The sequence below is a fragment of the Neofelis nebulosa genome, chromosome 5 (assembly GCF_028018385.1).
Source record: "Neofelis nebulosa isolate mNeoNeb1 chromosome 5, mNeoNeb1.pri, whole genome shotgun sequence".
Taxonomy (NCBI): Eukaryota; Metazoa; Chordata; class Mammalia; order Carnivora; family Felidae; genus Neofelis; species Neofelis nebulosa.
In genome coordinates this window covers 90,404,954-90,424,776 of record NC_080786.1, presented here as the reverse complement: position 1 = coordinate 90,424,776, position 19,823 = coordinate 90,404,954, and the positions used below count along the sequence as shown (strand labels likewise).

The following is a 19,823-nucleotide window of genomic DNA, read 5'->3' as shown; positions in this document are numbered from 1 at the left end:
GCAGGGGAATGTTAATAGGTATGGCTATTTTTGGTAAGAGTTGCTTAGAACAGTTTCTTCACCACTAAATTGTATGACAATGAGCCAGTCCATTTGTAAGGCTGGGATTTTTTTTTTTTTTTTTTTAAATAATATGAGGAATCGCAAAGCTAGTCTCCATTCTTGTTAAAGGGAACAGAACAACACAGCGGTATTTTTGGAACAGTGTGTGTAACAGTAGGTCTCTTAATTATACCAGTGGTAATTCCTCAGGCTAGAGCTTATTATGTTAACATAGTACACATAATTGCCACAAAATAGGACAATGACAAATTAGAAAGCCCTGGTTTCCCATTACCACACTAAGATTGTAAAGGTTGGATTTTCTGGGTAGCCTCTACTATTAACTTTACCATCTGTTCCTTAGTGTTAGTGGAAATAATTCTTTTCATAAATGAAAAGCCTATCTGAAACAGACTAGACTGTACACAAGAGTGATTCTGTAACCACTGTGCTGGTAATGTCTAAGCCGTGACAGCAGGTAGGAAGAAAATGTTCCCTTTGGAACAGACCAACAGTGATGGTTAAGTCTGAGAAGGACCTGGCAGACCCAGCAGTGGCCACCTTACTGCTAGAGGCACATAAGAAAAGGTCACTCAGAGATCGCCTTCTAGAAAATACCCATCCCATGGGCACATCAGCACTTTCACTCGGAGGTGAAGAGGTCTGGGGTCTGTAACTAGCAGGCCAGAAGTGGCCAGGTAGGGCGTATCCTGTCAGCATCCCTTCCGCCACTACCTATTGTGAACTCGAGAGTGCATGAAGTGGTTCCTCGGATGGCTCTGCAGTTGGGGACATTTTCATGAGGCAGGTACTTGACCACATCTTGTTTTTCTTTCTTTGTCTTTAATGTTCATCTATTTACTTTGAGAGACAGAGACTGAGCATGAGCCGGGGAGGGAGAGAGAAAGAATCCCAAGCAGGAAGCAGGTTCTGTGCTGTCAGTGCAGAGCCCAGTGTGGGGCTCAGTCTCACGAACTATGAGATCATGACCCGGGCTGAAATCAAGAGTCGGAGGCTTAACTGAGCCACCCAGGCGCCCCCACATCTTGTTTTAATATAAGATGAACTTTGGTAGGCAACAATATTTCCCCTCTTATATTAGAAAAGTGAGATTAAAAAAATATTGTAAAAGAACCCCCAAACCCCAAAACACTGTAAGACAAGGATCCTCGATTGTTTACCGATTTTCTTAGACTTCCTGGTCACTTATATGTGGAATCCCTCGTGTCCCTCTGCAGCCAGGCTGAGAGGGGTTTGGTAAGCTTGAAGACGGCCTGGCAGGAAGAATGACTTTTTGGAAACCTCTTAATATAATCTATTTCTCCTGTCAAGTGCAGAACCATTATGAATAGCAGAAATAGATTTTAAACCTCTCAGAGAAAGAACTGGAAGCCGTGACAGAACGGAAACTGTTCCATATTCCTACAATGCCACGTTTAGGCCAACTTAATGTGAAAAATCACTAGACTCACTGGTCAGTATTTCAAATCCAGGCAGAGCACACACCAGTTTATTTTGAAATGCAATACAGATCCATATTTTATGAATACAACTTATTACTACGTTAACATTATCAGGTAAAAACAGCTTCCAAATGCATGCATAGAAAGTTAGATATAGTCTTTGAACTCCTTATTTCTAAATATACAAAAAATACATTTAAATTATATAATTTTAGTGAATCAAAGACTTATAAAATTACAATTTTGGTTTCCACAACATAGAAAAAATACAAAAATGACTATATATATGGTTGTATAATTTTTTACCCAAATTTCAAAGGAGCAGTATGTACTGGTTTTGAAGTTTTACAATGTTTTATCTAGAAACTCAGAGTTGAAAATAATTTGCAGGTTGTACCACGTCAACGCCAATCTTTTATTATAAATGAATAACCGAAACAAACGAGTAGAAATGAGGGCACAATCTTCATATGCCTCGTAATTTACCTCTACATCTTCTAAACCCTTCCCGTGGGAAGTCTGCTCCAGAGGAACAGCTTTCATCTGGAAGGACAGTGCTTTTATTCCATGACTAACTCTCCATGGTGCCTTTGATAACGGTCAGTACGTGTTAAGTGAGTGATCCTAACCTGAGCAAACAGAGCACAGCAGGATGCAGATCAGTGTCTACAAAGCACTACTGCATACCCCAAAGAATTCTCTGCTGGAAGGTGGTCCCTGAAGGGGGTAACCTGAGATACCCAATCAGGTGGGCAGCCGGGCAGGTGACGCCTTTGACTGTGTCCTGAAATGAAAACGGGAAGTCTGACAAAATACCCACCGAACACCACCTTCCTCATTCACACGTTGTTAAGGTGTGACAGTTGGTGGGGTTAGATGTTCTCAATTCATAAAAGAACACTGCCACTTCAAAGGAGAAGTTAATTCATGTTGGAGATAAAAGAAACCAGTTACGGAGGGAGGTGATGGCCGAACGCACGCCTTACTTATCTGCCATGAGCCTTTTGAACGCTGATGGACAGAAGCACACACAGGGGTGGAGACCCTTTTTGAGGAGGGAGTTGCGCGCTGTGTTCTTGCTGCCAAAGTTTAATTTGGTGCAATACCACTGTTTGCGACAGACCGTTCTTTGTAAATAGCGACAAATTATAACAGAGAGGCCCGAATAAAACCCCAGTCCAGCGATCCTGCAAAAATCTACATTTTTTTTTTATCCCATCTTGTGGAACTATTCCAGAAAAGACTGAAAAAATCTTACCCAAACTAAGTAATAAGACTAATGTAACTCAAATTGTTTCTGTTTTACAGTAGAAGTACATTTTGGAAAAAGAAAAAGCATGAAAAATAGTCTTTCCTCTATATTTAGTTTATGAAGTACAAGAACAGATTCTAATCTCAACATGCCCAAGTTAAGAGTGCTGACTTAAAGAAGCAGAATTTTAATGTTCAATTCAAAAATAATTTTATTACGCATCTGCCTGCATTAAATTTTAGGCTGCATACTTTCTTCTCATTTTCATCTTAATTGTCAAGCTTTTATGAAAATAACACTTAAAAAATTAGTTTTCCATTATGACATTCTTCTGACATTAGCAACTATATTTTAAATAACTACTCAGTAAGCTAGTAAGCTAGGCTTTTAAAATTTTTTAAATCAACCATTACAAAAGAAAGGTGGGGGGTGGAAGAAAGAATCCACAAAGAACATTCTGTGTTTAAAATCTAATGCACATCTGAACTTGGGCTTTACATTTTCATCAACCCTTTCTTGAAGAGTCTTAAATGCACAGCTGAGCAATTAAATGGCATGAAGATATGACAGTAATCAGCCCTTGTCCACAGGACACTATCTCTTGGCTGCTCCAACACATGGGGATGACACTGCTTTTAGCTCATGGCTGCCCAACGGGAACATATTGCTGCCTCTGGACCTACACTTGGTGGGACTTACACAGGACCATAATTGGGAAAAGTATCCCAACAGAAGAGTTGAATGAAATTTAAAAATAAAATAATAAGGGTGTATAAACCTGTCCCTGAATGTTCTTCGGGATTACATTTCTAAAGTTACACCTTCCATGTGCTTTCAGTAACAGATTCTCTAACTCCTTATGGGACTTGACCGGCTTTGGGTCCACAAACGAGAACAGCTATTGGTAAATACATTACTCAGGGGTGTTCTGAGAATGATACTGTGAAAGGTACTTGTCATTTACTAGCGACTGAGCTTTCCCTTTCTGAGAACTGTCACTGTGTTAAAATATGATTGAGGCTGAGCCCTGGATAAGATAGGTTCTCTACGATGTACACATACTAAGTTCAAGCACGTTTCTTAGTGGCAGGCAGTAATGACTCAACTGAAAACAAACAAAAGGGTTCTAGTTGTTTTCAGATTACAGGTACTACCCCAAAGCTTCACAGACATATACATTGTATAATTAATTCACCAGATATGAGGGGATAGGTCCCAGCCATAATCTCAGAACATTCCAGAGAACAAAGTTTGCCACTTCAAAAATACAGAGTTTCCAGCATGCAGTCAAGCGCTTTGAAAAGGGAATGCTAATAAACACACTGCAGACTGAAACAGAACTCTACTGCAAGCTGGGCATTCAGCTGGTACAACGTCATTACTCAGACTGTAACTCTCAAGTATTTAGTGTTACAGATCTTTATTTATCAGATACAAGAAGGAAACAGGAGGATATAAAATGCCAAATCCCTTTCCAGAGCCATCATAAATATTGGGAACTTCTGGTTGAAAAGCATGCTGAAATGGACCGGCCAGGAGGTTTTATGTAACAGTTTTTGTTCTTTGTTTTTTTTTTTTTTGTTTTAAATAAAATCCCAGGCCTGTGTGACACTGGATTTTGGTTCTTGTTTTTATTTTTTTAATACTTTAAAAATAGGTCTTACTTATTTTCTATGAAACGTATTGGGAACTCAAAAAGTCTGCAGCATTTTTTGTCATTGAAAAGTTTGTTTTTTAGGGGTGTGCAGAAAGCAGGAACTATTCAAATTTCTTGTGTTCTTCAGTATGAGAAAGGACCTTTCTTCTCTGGTGTATCATGTGGAAGTATAACTGGGGAAAAACTGAAAGAAAAGAGAGTATTGGTTAAAGAGATCACTTAGAATTGCTTAAATCTAAATCACTTAAAATCTAAAGCATGTGGACTTGAGGTCCTCTCTGACTCTCTACTTTCTCATCCCTTCCCGAGGAAGGGAACAAAGTACGCCTGGGGAAAGGGAAGAAAAATGCAGAGGGACTTACCTTTTCCGGCTTTAGCTGAAGGGAAAGGGTGGTGCGGACCAGAGTGACACAGAGTACCATACTACCATTACCCATCAAGATGCCACAGAGCTGCCAAATAACATTCTACCCCCTCTAATATTATCTTCACACTTATTCTCCGAATTGACATTTAGTGACAGACTTACCATTCCTGTTTACAGAGGAATTCAGGCCCCAGAGGGGGTAGGTGACTTGTCTGGTTTCACGGCAAATTCCTGGCAATCAGGACCAGTCTCTGGGCTCCTGACACTCAGCCTAGCCCCTTCTGTCACTGCTGTCACCTGAGGGGATCTCCCAAAAGTACTTCCTGAGAATGGTTGTTCTTTGAATGGGAAGACTGAGGAGGGGGAGGAGGGCTATGACATTTCATCTGAACGTGACGAAGTCAGGTTTGGATGTAGAAAGTCCTGATGAAAAGTAAGCTAGTATCTTAGGGACTGGAGATTCTGTTCTTGGTCACTTCATAGATTACTTTAAAAAGTACTGGTTCTCAAATAAATGGGGTGGCCCCTCCTCCCTTAGGAGTATTCGGAAATTGCGGGGAGGGGAGTGTATATTTGGAGGAGGAAGGTTACTGACATTTAACATACGAAGCAGGAATGCCAAAACCTGCAATGTGTGATAGTCCCCACAACTAAGAGGGGACTGTCCCACCCCAAATGCCTATAGGATTCCTGCTGGGAAATGCCAGCTAATCCACCTGCCTTCACAAGGTTACTGGGAACTGGGGGTTCAACAACTGTGTAATAACTCCAGTGGGATGGTCTTAAATGTACAATATGCTTCCTCCTCTTCCCTTCTCAACAGCTCCAATCTCTACTTTGTAGACAGTAACCTGTATTTCTGGGTGGGGGGTGGGGGGGGGTGGTAATTTCCACTATTCCCCTGACAGTTTCTTCCTTTTTAAATGGGTTCCACATTGGCCAAATTTCAAACGATCCTCCCGAAGCACTCTAAGACATCAGGGGGTGTGCGCACATGGATCTGGGAAACCGCAGAGGAGGCGCCGGTACCGACCAGGACTGCCATCCCCTCCACTCGCTACTTGTAGGCAGGAAGTTATTCGGAGAAAAGACCCAGCTTGTGCACAGAATTCAACAGGGAGAGAACTATTCTGGTACGAAAGCCAGAAAATTTGACAAGCTCTATAATCTAAAAACTGGAAGTAAAGATATAATTAAACCATAAGGAATGCTAATTGCAATCATTTAAAAATGTGGGGCCAGTCATTTTTCTATAGATATACTTTAGTAAAGGGAAACTTTGTGGCAAAGTACACTAAGGACTTTTGCACTGGTTGCAGGGCTGGCTAAAGCTTCCGCACTAGTTCAGAGGGGCTGAGGATGACCTGGAAGCCATTCGTTAGACCCTCAGTGGCAGCAGCAAGCCGGCTGAGTATCCTCCTCCCCATGGGTGAGGGCCAGAGGTCAGAGATGGGAGGGCGGATATGGCCGTCTCATTTCTTTGCAACTTCGGAGGTTTCTCTGTGCCCGAGCAAAGGAATGTGTGTGGAGGTGGCCAGGAGAATAGGGGCCCTAGGGCTGGTGGTTCTCTACAGTTCTAGTAATGATTTCTTGGTGATCAGAACTTGGGTGATGCTGTCTCCATCTGAATTACCCACATGTTTAGGCTGAACCCAACTATAAACGGCCAAAACAATTCCAGACACATGGCTACTATTTTTAACCATGGACTCCAAAGAAGAAACCCCCCAAGACAATCTCGACCTGACAATAGGCTATTTTGCATTCTACCTTCTTCTCTCCCAGTTCAGCACACACGGAATGGGGATGGTTGCTGTGCACTCGAGGGTTGTGGTGGGGGTAGGGGTTCCTCTCGGGAGAGGAACACTGGAGGCTGAGAGCAAACGGAAGTACGCTGCCTGGGAAAAGTGTCTTCTCAGTGTCTCTGAAAATCGGAGGTGTGGTTATGCTTACTGATGACCTGGAGGGTGCCCAACTTCTCAGTGTCCTCACCCTACATCGGTGTTTCTCATTTCTCAGCACCCCCCTTTTTTGTTTTGTAAATCCCAACCCCTACAGCCAACTTTTATCAATGTAGGGGGCTTAGGAAATGTAGACAGGACTTAAACATCTACAAGTCCCACAGATACTATACACGGTGCAGCTGCAGCAAGGTGGGAGAGGGGCACCTTGCAAGGGAGTGAGGGTGCTTCCAAAGCACCCCAAGACAAGAAAATTCCTGGGGTTACAATTTGGGTTATATGTGCAACAATGCAACAATAGGTCAGGACCATAAAGAAAGGGTGTTTTTTATATAATACACACATATTACCAACTTCCCATTAGAGAAGATAAAAAGAAACTGAAGTTGTAGAAAGAACACCAAATTTGGTCAAGGCTGGATGTCAACAGCAACCTCTCTTAACTGCATTTTCTTCTTATAAATACAAAGTTTTGGAAAGTTGGAAATGTGCTGTTGGCTGGAATGAACTGTACAAACTGGTCTCAACAACCTAAACAACTAAAAACATCCAGGGCAACTGGCTCAGGCCAAAACCATAATGAGTGCCAGCAGACACAAATGATTTATATCTGAAGATAGGGCCTGGGCTGTCATCTTGGCCCTGGATTGGGGCGGGGGGGGGGGGGGGCGTGTGTGTCAGGGATTTGGAGAAAATCTGTTAATCTTTATTTGAAATCAGCCCTTTTTCTTGGTCTACAGGAGTTAAGCCACCTTAAGAAAGAAGTAATATAGACTTTAACCAAGCTAAGTTGTTAGCAAAACGAGGCTGAGAATGGAAGAAGGGGAAGGAACCCAGGTCAAGAAAGCCAACTTCTGTGGAGAACCCCAACATACTCTTTGCGTTCTCTCCTATCTCTCAGTCTTAAGGCCCATAAGGACAATCCCACGGAACGGGGTTTGTTTTCCCTTGGGAATCACTATCACCTGTGCTTGACCAGGCCCCTTAACTAGATGAAGGGTTCAGTATAGGCAGAGGCAAAAGTCTGGGCACTGGTTGGCCACCAGACCACAAAAAAGACTAGGAGGTACAGAGAGACTCAGGCTGTCCTGGAATGAAGACCTTCCTTCTTTGGCAGACTAAGATCTTATAGCATCTCTGAGGTAGGGGCTCCATAATTTGATTTCATGATACTATCCCTGCTCCTCTGCCAGTTATCCAATCTGATACCTATCTCTTATTCATTCAAAACCTTTTGCTGATTTAAAAATTAAAAAAAAATTTTTTTAATGTTTATTTTTGAAAGAGAGATTGTGTGGGGAGGAGGGGCAGAGAGACAGGGAGACACAAGCAAAGCAGGCTCCAGGCTCTGAGCTGTCAGCACAGAGACAAAACCGGGGCTCGAACTCACGGACTGCAAGATCAAGACCTGAGCCAAAGTCAGATGCTCAACCGACTGAGCCACCCAGGTGCCCCAAAAACTTTTGCTGATTTTAAATAAATCCTGTGGTGCCCACTGGGATAACGTGTGCCACTCTGGGGGTGGCAACACTGCAACTAGGAACCGTGGCTCTAGATATTGGAAAATGGGGGGCACCTGGCTGGCTCAGTCGGTGGGGCGTGTGGCTCTTGATTTTGGGATTGTGAGTTCGAGCCCTTCGTTGGGTATGGAGGTTACTTAGCCTGGAGCCTGCTTCAGATTCTGTGTCTCCCTCTCTCTCTGCTCTTACTTTGCTCATGCTCTCTCTCTCTCTCTCTCTCTCTTTTAAAAACAAACATTAAAAAATATAAATGAAATAAAAAATATTTAGAGACTGGAAAATGAAACTTGAAGGGAACGAAACTAAAAAGATGAACAACCATAAGCTAATTTAGACTCTTCTCTATTTATCTTTTTTGTTTGAAAATCAACTACCTTTTTAATTTGAAGAGAAAGGGCCTTTGGCCACCACGGTTCCAGTACCAAAGAGGAGGACTTGATAATTAATAAAGAGTGGAAAATGAATCATGAAGCAGAATTACAGTCCAAGAATTTCTCCAAGATAAACGTTCACATGAAATCTGGATGTAGTTTTTGTTTTTTTGTTTTTTTTCTCACAACGCATGAAATGCAATTTTCCACAGAGGGACACAAACATGTCGCTTACGATTGTTAGGATGATTCATTCAGTTCACGCTGTGGGCTGAAGAAAAATCCAACCTTCCTGTCTGAATTTAACCTGAGGTTTAGGGGAGAATATAGCATCTTACAGACTAAAATAAAACTCACAGTCACAATGGCTATAAAAATAGCTAAATGAGAAGACACATTAACTTTACATATCCTCGCCTAGAACAAAATCTTTTTGGATATGTGAAAATCAATCATAGGATTTCAAGTGAATATCAGAATTTGAGCAAAGGACTAAGCAACTCTTCCTCAGCAAACAGGATTCACTTCACAGAAGCCTCAAACATGGCCATTTCTCTTTGTTACCGAATATGCTGATAGGCACATCTGATTACCTGTATTTCAACCTTTAGCAGGATTATTAAAATAACTGGAAACCATCCTGAAGAGAACATATGTCCTGTTCAGATGATTTTAGTGATTATTTCCAAACAAGAAAATAAGAAATATAGAAAAAAAATATATTTTTATTTTGCTATTTGTTTCTAGTTAACTATCGGTTCCTTAAAAATGAAGTAACTATTTTGATACAATAAAAATGCAAAAATCTCTTTACAATGTTTTCCAAATACAGTAACAAGCAGTTCTCAAGAGACAGAAAAACTCACGGTAAGTCTTTAATGGCCTTTTTTGTTTTCTACTCAGCACGTTCCCTCAATAGGTAGTTAACCTTTCTCGGTATTCACTGTTCCAAACCTACACACTGAGAAGGGCTGCATTTTGGCAGCTATCTTGAGAACGGTTCATCTTTATTCAATTACTACCAGAGAAAATTCCCTCTAACAGCATTCAATAAAAACCAAAGCGTTCCCAATAAATCAGATTTACATTTATTTGGATATGGTATAAAAACATCCAAAGGCATTTAACTCTAGTTATTGTAGAGCCAGTTTTAAAAACATAAATAAATATATGTATAACTGTTTACTTACTTGGAATGTAGGAGATCATTATCAGAATTAGGAATGCATAATAGTCAAAGGAGAAATTGTACTTGTTAGGTAAACTGATGGAGTACAGGCCCGCCTGTCTGACAAAGGGCAAAGCAGCATATATTGTGAGCAGCTCTCCTGACACTCCCATTGGGTACAGCACAATGAAGAGTGTATACCTGAAACAAAACAGAATATTCATGACTGAGGCTCGAAGCCAGCACTAGTAGGATACATTCCCACCCTTCTAATCCGTACAGGTTTTCCAGGAAGCTACTGTTTCTACTTTTTCCTGTTTGCCCACTATTTAAATTCATGCTTTACAAGCCAGTCTTTGGAAAGGGCCTATAGCAGGTATGTCTCTGAATGTTCTAAAATAAAACATAATAAATGTGTTCAGTCAGCTTACAATTTGTTCAGTTTGGCCCAATAAACAACATTCAATACAACTCCCTAAAATAACAAGGATGATGCCAATCATTGGTGAAGTAGAGGCACTGAGTCACGGTTCATATAAGGATCCTGCCCTGTGGGGTAGAAGTGGAGCTGGGGGCTTTGCAGGGAGTTGGTGGGGGAGACGTTAGAGCATGTAGCTAGAATCCCTACAATGTATACCAAACTGGTCTGTGGACTGAAAAACATAGCGCATCCAGTGTGCTTTTAGTGCCGCTATTAGCCAAATGTCTGTACATGTTATTGTGAAAAATGAAATATATGCTAATTTCAAAAACCTTAAAAGTTCCTAACAGCTTTTGGTCACTATGCAATTTTTCAAAACCAAAACAAAACAAACAACCCAACCCTACAGTTACTATTACAGAGGAGAAGCCACACAATTTTTTTCACTTTAAAAAGGAATTATGTTTCAAAAAGAATTCAGAGAGAAGTTCATCCTGTGGAACTAACTGGAAATCATTCGGAGGTGTTAGTATTGCTAAGGAAACCATCAGCTCAAATTTTAAAGAGGCTTTGGTGTTTGTAGCTGACAGCGAGCACTCTGGGTTCCAAACTTCCAGGTGCAGAAGTTGTGCTGAGGAATCTGTGACAAAGAACGGAAGCCGTGTTCACCGTGTTCCCCGCTGCCAGCTTCAGCCATGCTAAAGAGGTCAGTGGAAAAGGAAGATTCTTCCATAGGCCATGGACAACCATGGACAAGAAAATCATTCTCCACTGATAAGTTCAGGGCTGGGCAGCCAACTCTCCCTGTAACAGACCAGACAGCTTCCATGATGCTTGCCTGGTTAGTTACTAATTGCTATCTTTTTCCATTCTTCCCTTTTCCTAATAAAATTGTGTACTGGGGGGAAAAAGGAAGTTTGCATACTTGAAACGTTGGAAACAACTGATTGATGTCTCTAATTTAACCATCAAACTCATAAATTGTCTAGGAAGCACCATTTTCCTTCTATGAAATGAGCAGTTGGGTCCCAAGGACAGTTTTGATCCTTTTGCTTTGTCACTCTCCCCACAGTCTTCTCCAACTCAGAACATTGCTCACAACCATCTCCTGAATTAGTTCAGATAAATGGATGAACTGTCAGCCCTTTACCCAATTCATAACAAATACTGCTGGCAAAAATTATCAAAGCAAAATAAAATTGCTAACATTCTAAAACCACATGTATCGTTTGTTATGAATTAAAAATTGAGTCATAACCTCTTGGCAAAACTGAGACTAGGAGAATTGGACTTGGTCCAAAAAACATAAGGGCAGGAGCTCATCAGTAAAATTTGGTATGAAAAAAAAGAGATGTTACATCAAATCTCTACCGAATAATTTAAATGAAAATAATTGATCCAATAAAAATAAATATATACAACTTAAAACAGTATTTCTAATAATCAGAGTTAAGGAGCATCCCTTATCCTGATGAAATCCGAAGACCAGTCTCGTATCACCAATCCCAACACCTGTCTCATACAATTAAAAAAAACTCTGAAGTATAGTTGACATCGTATATATATTTATTTTTAGGAGCTTGGAGACAATATTTAGCAAAAAAGGACAAATACAGTGATGGATCACTTCAAAAGTTAATCTTTATCCCATGTACTTTACCTGGCCCATTTGATGAGGTAAGGCAGATGGTTTAATAGACTGAAAGTATAAAAGGAGTAACGGATAATTTCTGTGATTGTCCAGGCAATAACAAACAGGAGGACACTGTCTTCACTCTGTACCTGAAGGAAAAGGAACAAAAGCAAAAGCAAACACATAAAACATTTTAACAAAGAAGCTGCACCAGTGTGCAGCACCAGCCACGCCCCCTCCCCCACCCCCACCCTCTTGCCGAGCTAGGGGACTGAACAACTGGACACAGCCCTGGTGTGTATCCTTGGGGGCCACAGCACAGCACAGGAAGAGCCTACCTACCATATATAGGAACACGTGCCTATCACAACAGCTGTGTAGAGCCGAGTGATTAAGGGCCAGTGAGAAGAACTCAGCTTACTGATGAGTAGGAGGGGCAGAAACAGGAATCCCACGAGTTATAGCCCACAGGAAAAAACAAACACAGATGAGTGTTTTGTCTGCTGGCCTGCTGCGGAGAATGTGAACTGATGTTAGTGGGAGTCAAGACTAGTTAGATAAGAAGGTAGCAGGGCAAACTGGTGGCAAGCTTGGGGTCTGTCCGTTAACAAGAATTTTAATTTGATCTGCATGACAGCTAAGAATCTGAGGAAACTTCAAAGGAGGGGAACATAGTGCCTGAAATACAACTGAAGATGAGGCTAACTCACTGGGTAGGATGAATTCAAGTGAAGGAAGAAGAGCCAGAGACTGTCTGAAAGGCATAGCCCATTTATTCTCTCCCATTGGTGATTTCTTCCCCTGAAGAAGCCTGGTTTAACTTAAAAATTATAGAAACTTCCATGCTGACCACAGGAGGCTCTGGAATTTCCAGCCTCTTCTGGATTATTTTCATGATGAAAATAACGATAAACTTGAACACAGCACCCCCCCCCCCCCCCCGAAGGTGGTTTTTAGGTTTTAGATGCCTTGGACTGCAAATCTCACGTGGAATGTATTTCTACCACACTGGCATTTGCTTTCAGTGCCTCCGCCATCCCCCCAGCCACATTTATAATGATCCTGGTCCAGGCTGGAAGACCAGTAACAAGAAACTACCTTGTACCCAATTCACTCATGGTTTCTTGAATCTAATACAGGCAGTCAGAGAGCTGGATGTGATTAAGAAATTCCACTGAGTAAACAGGACAGATTTGGACAAGATGGATGTTCTCTGCCTTATTCCTAACACCTAATACAACAAAGGTATGGCATTCTAACCTTAACTTTTCTTCCTTGCATTTGCAATGTGAATACTTTTTCGCACTTATATTCTTCCTCAGAGAGGGTACATGGAGCGATCCACCTACGCAATAAAATAACTAGTCATTTACATACCTATTAGCTAAATTGCTCTGACAAAGAATTTCATAAATGCATAGTTACTAATCCCTAAAAATAATAAGAATTTTGCACTGTCAAGAGCAAGAGTACTTTTTGTTTTCCTGGTGCTCTTGTATTAGCCCGAGTAAAACCTAAATACCTCTGAAGCTTTTACGTTTCATTTTTCAGTCTGTCCCCAAATCCTTGCTTAAAATCTACCTATACTAAAACATAATTTCAGAGCATTTTGCTTTTTGATGTATTTTGTAATCTTCCTCATCTGAAGATCTGTTTTACAGCTATGGGATGAAGGCTTGCCTAAAGATCTCTGGGTTGCAATAGGGAGCCCTTCCAATATTTTGCATTCTAATCATCTTGAAAGCAGGGAACGTGTTTTATTCATCTTCTGATTCCTAAAAGCACTTTGTGCTTTTTGCTAAGTGGAGCAAACAAATTCAATTCTAATCAGGTCACTCCAAGATTAAGTTCCTGCTTTGGATACCTGATATTAGTTTCTGTATAGTCTTAAGTGGCCTTCCAAAAGACAGGTAACAAACAACCCCCCTTGCACTCTGGTCCAGCCTCGGGGTTACTGGACTCATTCTCTCCAGGCCCAAGTTAGATTTGAACCAAAAGAACGGTAACAAGCTCACACTCAGGCTGGATGTGAAAGCAGGTGCTCCCAGAACCCAGCTGTGAAGACCATGTTATACAAATGGTACCTTCAGATTAACAACAAGGTACTTGGGTAAAGTCAGTGATCCAAGCTTATCTGATTTGTAAACAATTATCCAATGACACAAAACAGGGACAGAATGTAATGAGTTGAAGCTAGTAAGATCAATGAGACTCAAATGGCTATTTGTATACCTGTGTTCACAGGAGTGTGATTCACAATAGCTTAAAGGTAGAAACAGCCCAAATGTCCATCAACAGTTGAATGGTATATACATACAGTGGAATATTAGTCAGCCTTAAAAAGGGAGTTCTGACCCATGCTACAATGTGGATGAACCTTGAACACAATTTGCTAAGTGAAATAAGCCAGTCACAAAAAGACAAGAACTATATCCCACTCATCTGGTACCCAGAGAAGTCAAATTCAGACAGGAAGTAGGAATAGAAGGCTGCCAGGGGTGAGGGGTGGGAGGAAATAGGAAATAAATGTTTAATGAATACAGAGTTTTGGTTTGGAAAGATGAACAATGTTTTGGAGACGGACGGTGGTAATGATTGTACAACGACAGGAATGTACTTACTGCACCTGAACCATACACTTAAAAATGGTTAACATGGACAATTTTGTTATGTTTTACCACAATAAAAAACCCAGTAAGATAAAATTTAACCAGGCTAACTATTCAGCAGCAACAGAATGACTCCACCACAGAATGGAGAAGACTCAGCTTATGAATCTGGGAGATGAGCAGTTTTTAGTGAACTACAAACTTCATATGTGCCAACAGGGTGCAGGTGGTTGTTCAAACGACCAATCAGCCAAGCAACCAACCAGTATTTGGCCACATTAATAGTCTCATCCCAGTGATTCCATTCCAAATAGATTAGATCCCACCCAGAGGTCTGAGTAGGTTATGAGAACCCCTGAACAAGCAAAGCTTACTTTGGAAAAGGAGAAGGTTAACTACTTCAGAATATGTAAATGAATATTGTGTGCAACTGGCATATGGACACAAGACTAATGGCAAAGTTAACAGGGAGTAAAAATGCCTAGTTAAAATAAGAAGTGTGTAACAAACCAGTTGACTAATTAAATAGGCCGCCCCATGAAGCCGTGTGCTTCCTGACTCTGGACATAGTCAAACTGAGACTGCTCAGGAGAAAGTCCTGAGCAGGGTGGAAGGCTGACTTAGAAGCAGCCAATGAAAGCTTCCAGCTGCTGTTCTTTGTAGAGAGGGGTGGGGTGTGCATATAACCTGTACATGGGAAAGGCACAAGACTCTGGCTAACCCCAACCTCTTTGCATAAATGGAAATTTTTTTAACTGGAAAAAAAATGGGTAGAGTCTTTTAAGAGTACTTAAAAATAATTTTCCTTTATCAAAGAAGATGAGGGAGGAGAGAATGATTTAAAGACCTCCCTTCATTGCTGACTACTGAGGGCATACCATGGGAATAGTTCTCTGGCTCTTTATCCCTGACTCTAAGGTCTTCAGGGCTCCGCTTCTCCTCTCAGGTGGCTTTCTCGGGCCCTGACACAGGTCTGCACACAAGGCATGTGCGGGGTCAGTGCCCCTTAACTCAAATGATACCATCTATTTTCTTCCTTTCTGGTTTGTTTTTGTTTTTGTTTTTAAAGCAGGAGTTGGGAACACTTTTCTAACACATGGGGAGCCTTTCTATCAAAGGCCAATGACTCAGAGAAAAAGATCACTTAAGGTAAAAAAAAAAAAAAAAAAAAGCCAGTTTAGCTTTGGAGGGGTTTTTGGAAGGGCTAAGGCCTACAATTATAAAAAGTTCAACTTAGCTACTCTTTGAATTAGGAACTAGAAACACATGATTTTATTCATTATCACAAATAAGAGGTTTAATATGCCTACACAAAGATGTGCTGGCAATCGTCACACAGCATTACCCAGAACAGCTGAAAGTAAAAACGACCCAAATGTCCAGCAACTGGCAAATGGATAAACAAAATGTGATATAATCCATACAATGGACTACTATTTGGCCACACAAAGAAAGAAATATCGATACATGCTACAATATAGATAAACCTCAAAAACATGCTGCTGAGTGAAGGACGCCAAATGCAAACTATTTCATTTATATGAAACGTCCAGAAAAGGCAAATCTAGAGACAGAACGTAGATTACTGGGGCGCCTGGTGGCTCAATTGCTTAAGCATCTGATTTCAGCTCAGGTCATGATCTCACGGTTCATGAGTTTGAGCCCTGTGTCAGGCTCTGTGGTGACAGCTCAGAGCCTGGAGCCTGCTTCAGATCCTCTGTCTCCCCCTCTCTCTGCTCTTACCCCATTGGTGCTCTCACTCTCTCTCAAAAATGAAACATTAAAAAAAAAAGAAAGAACGAAAGTAGATTACTTGTTGCCATGGGCTGGGAGTGGGTTAGGAATGAACTTTAAAGGGCATGAAGGATCACAGTGAGGTGATGGAAATGCTCTAAAACTGGATTATGATGACGGTTACACAACTTGGTAAATTTACTAAACAGCACTGAACTGTACACCTAAAATGGGTGAATTTGATCGTAGGTAAATTATACCTCCATAAAACTGTCTTTTAAAAAAGAATATGACATTTAAGTTTTTTTTTCTTTAAAGTAATCTCTATGCCCAGCATGGGGCTGAAAGTCATGACCCCAGAGATCAAGAGTCGCACACACTACCAACTGAGCCACCAGGCACCCTGATGTTTACTTTAAATTATATTATTGCCTTTTAAGAGAAAAGTAGGTATGTGGGGGGGGGGAGGGGGGGAGAAGAAGGGAGATAAAGGAGGTTTATCAAGGTTTACAAAGGAAAAGCAGGGGACAAAGGGTTGGTTGCCAAAAATGTCCGAAAGCCATGTTTCAAAGTTGCACGTTTGCAATCGTGGCACAAATGGGAGTGGGAGTGGGGCGGCTCTGCCAGTCTGGAAGCCTTCCTCTGCCCAGTGCAGTCAGTGAGCTGTGTACCGGACCCTCCGTGCTGCAGACGGCAGGTTTCCGTCCCCTGCTCTATGGCGAGGGTGTAGGCGCTTGGGTGTGGGAGGCTTGTGTAATTTAGCCAAGGGAGTTTACATAGAAATTCAAGCTGGAGAAACAAATGGGTGCAAGAGAAAAACCTTTACACACAAATAGCATCATATGTTTGACTTTAAAAGGCTCAGGGAGTATCAGTACATGAAAAGCTGTCATTTTTATTACATTCAAAGGAAAACAGATGGTGCCACATAAGAAAATCACTATTGTAGAAACCCTATTCTTCTTAGCATTTCGGAACCTGCTGCTTCCCGCTCTGGTTATTTTAAAGAAATCCCAAGATCATGCTTTATGATAAGTGTTCTTTCTTCTCCTTAATACCCCCTTCATTTGTGAAGAGAGGAGATTTTGGTAAAATCTAGAAGGCAAGGACTTGAGTCTCTTGGCAGAGCTCTGAAGAGTATGTTTGTCTTAGTCTGCTGGGGCTGCTGTAATAAAATACCACAGACTGGTGGCTTAAACGACAGAAATATGTTTTCTCACAGTTCTAGAGGCTGAGATCAAGGTGCTGGCATATTTGGTTTCTGGTAAGGGGTCTCTTCCCGGTTTGCAGCTAGCACCTTATCATCACGTTTTCATGTGGCAGGGAGGGAAAGGGAGAACCTTCTAGGGTCTCTTCTTATAAGGGCACCAACCTCCTCATGAGGATCCCACCCTCATGACCTCATCTAAACCTAAGTACTTCTTATATGCCCTCCAAGTACCACAATACTGGGGGTTAGGGCTTCCACACACACATTTGGGGAGAACACAATTCACTCCACAGCAATGTTCCTGACCAGGTGTTGGCAAGCTTTTTCTGTAAATGGCTAAATAACAAATATTTTAGGCTTTGCCTCCAAATACTTTAGGCTTTGTCATGTATTCATCTTTGTTGTTTCTCACACCCTTTAAAAATGTAAAAACCATTATAAATTGCAGGCTAGATTTGGCCCACAGGTCAATCCCCATTCTAGGTTCATATGACCCCTCCCTCCAAATTTTCCCTTCATATGACCTGTGTACAGATATCAGTCTTCAGTCTTCCTTTGACAGACTGTGTGTGTGTGTGTGTGTGTGTGTGTGTGTGTGTGTGTGTGTGTTCAGGGAGGGGATCAATTGTTTGTGTGTGGTAAAATATACATAACATAAAATTTACAAATTTAACCATTTTAAAGTATATAATTCAGGGGCATTTATTCACAACACTCACCATGTTGTGCTACCATCACCACTATCCATCTCAAAAACTTTTCATCACCCTAAAAAAACTATGTACCCAGTAAGTAGTAACCCCGTATACCCCTCTAGTCCCTGGTAAGCACAATTCTACTTTCTGTCTGTAAGATTTTGCTTATTCTAGGTACCTCACTTAAGGGGATTCATACAATATATGTCCTTCTGTGTCTGGCTTATTTAATTTAGCAGAATGCCTGCACGGTTCCTCTATGTTGTAGAATGTACCAGAATTTCTTTCCTTTTATTTATTTATTTATTTATTTATTTATTTATTTATTTATTTTTTAATATATGAAATTTACTGTCAAATTGGTTTCCATACAACACCCAGTGCTCATCCCAAAAGGTGCCCTCCTCAATACCCATCACCCACCCTGCCCTCCCTCCCACCCCCCATCAACCCTCAGTTTGTTCTCAGTTTTTAACAGTCTCTTATGCTTTGGCTCTCTCCCACTCTAACCTCTCCTTTTAAAGGGTGAATAATCCATTGTTTGTATACATTATATTTTGCTTGTTAATTCAACTGTTGATGGACATTTGCGTTGTTTCCACTTTTTGGCTACTGTGAATAATGTTGCTATGAAAATGGGTATACAAGTATCTGAGTACCTTGTTTTTAATTCTCTTGTGCACATATCTAGGAGTGGAACTGTTGGATCATATGGTAATTCTATATTTAACTTTTTGAGGAACTGCTAAACCAATGGCTGCACCATTGTATACTCCCACCACCAGTGCACAAGGGCTCCAATTCTTCACATCTTCATCAACACTTGTAATTTTCTTTCTTTTTTTTGATAGTGGCCATCCTAGTGAGTATGAAGTAGCATCTCATTGTGGTTTTGACACACAGTCTCTAATGATTATTGATGTTAAGCATGTGGTTATTGGGTCATTTGTATATCTTCTTTTAAGTAATGTCTAGTCAAGTCCTTTGACCATTTTTAATTGTTTTAGTAATCCCTTTTTAATAATTACAGCGAGTAAATATAATTGTACTCAATAGTTACTGAACTCTTACTATATACAAAGTATGTTTTTATATATATTACCTCATTAAATCTCCATTTTGCAGATGAGGCAAGTGAGCCTTACAGAAATTGAACCCAGGTATGTGCCCCTAAACTCTGAACAGTTCTCTGTCTGTCTCTCAAACGTGTGCACGCACACACCCACCCACCCACACCTGTTGTTATGGGAAGAACACCTCTCTTACGAAATCAAGAAAACTTCAAAGGAATCCATATACAAGAGCCTAGAGAACAGATAAGGAATATCAAGAAAGCTATGACTTCTTCAAAAAATGTGGCCCACTTCTCAAAAGGAGATAATGGGCGGACTGAACGGAATAGGCTCACTGAAACGGATTGGATAAAGTATGAAAAATTCTAGGTCACTGCTGTCCAGAGATATCTTGAATATACCCATGAAATGAATTTAATCATGAATCAATTGACTTGAGATAGAAACCAACATAAGAAGTTGAAACAAACCCTAATGAATTCCCTACAATTAGTGTGAAACTTCTTCCCTGAGCCTTGCTTTTTGCTAATTATCTTCAATGCTTTTTTGTTTTAGCCTTGTTTTACTTCCTGAGTTTAACTTACTGCCAACACCCCTAAAAATCTATCTCAAAAGCTTGTTTCTCTTTTCTATCTCTGCTCTGCAGA

The 19,823-nt window shown here is 40.9% G+C and overlaps 1 protein-coding gene across 2 annotated transcripts in view; it reads right to left on the bottom strand.

Annotated features, from left to right (window-relative positions):
- Positions 1-1,517: 1,517 nt before the first annotated feature.
- HACD2 (3-hydroxyacyl-CoA dehydratase 2) overlaps positions 1,518-19,823 on the bottom strand; it is a 103,329-nt gene continuing 85,023 nt past the window's right edge. Inside the window, exons 5-7 of one of the 2 annotated variants that reach the window (XM_058731158.1) lie at positions 11,883-12,004; positions 9,824-10,002; positions 1,518-4,598 (exon numbers count right to left, since the gene is read on the bottom strand). In XM_058731158.1, the coding sequence (XP_058587141.1) occupies positions 4,516-4,598; positions 9,824-10,002; positions 11,883-12,004 (384 nt within the window). In that variant the 3' untranslated portion in view covers positions 1,518-4,515. Of the gene's footprint in view, positions 4,599-9,823; positions 10,003-11,882; positions 12,005-16,450; positions 16,988-19,823 lie in introns of those variants that run through there. The other variant, XM_058731159.1, reaches the window with a different exon arrangement.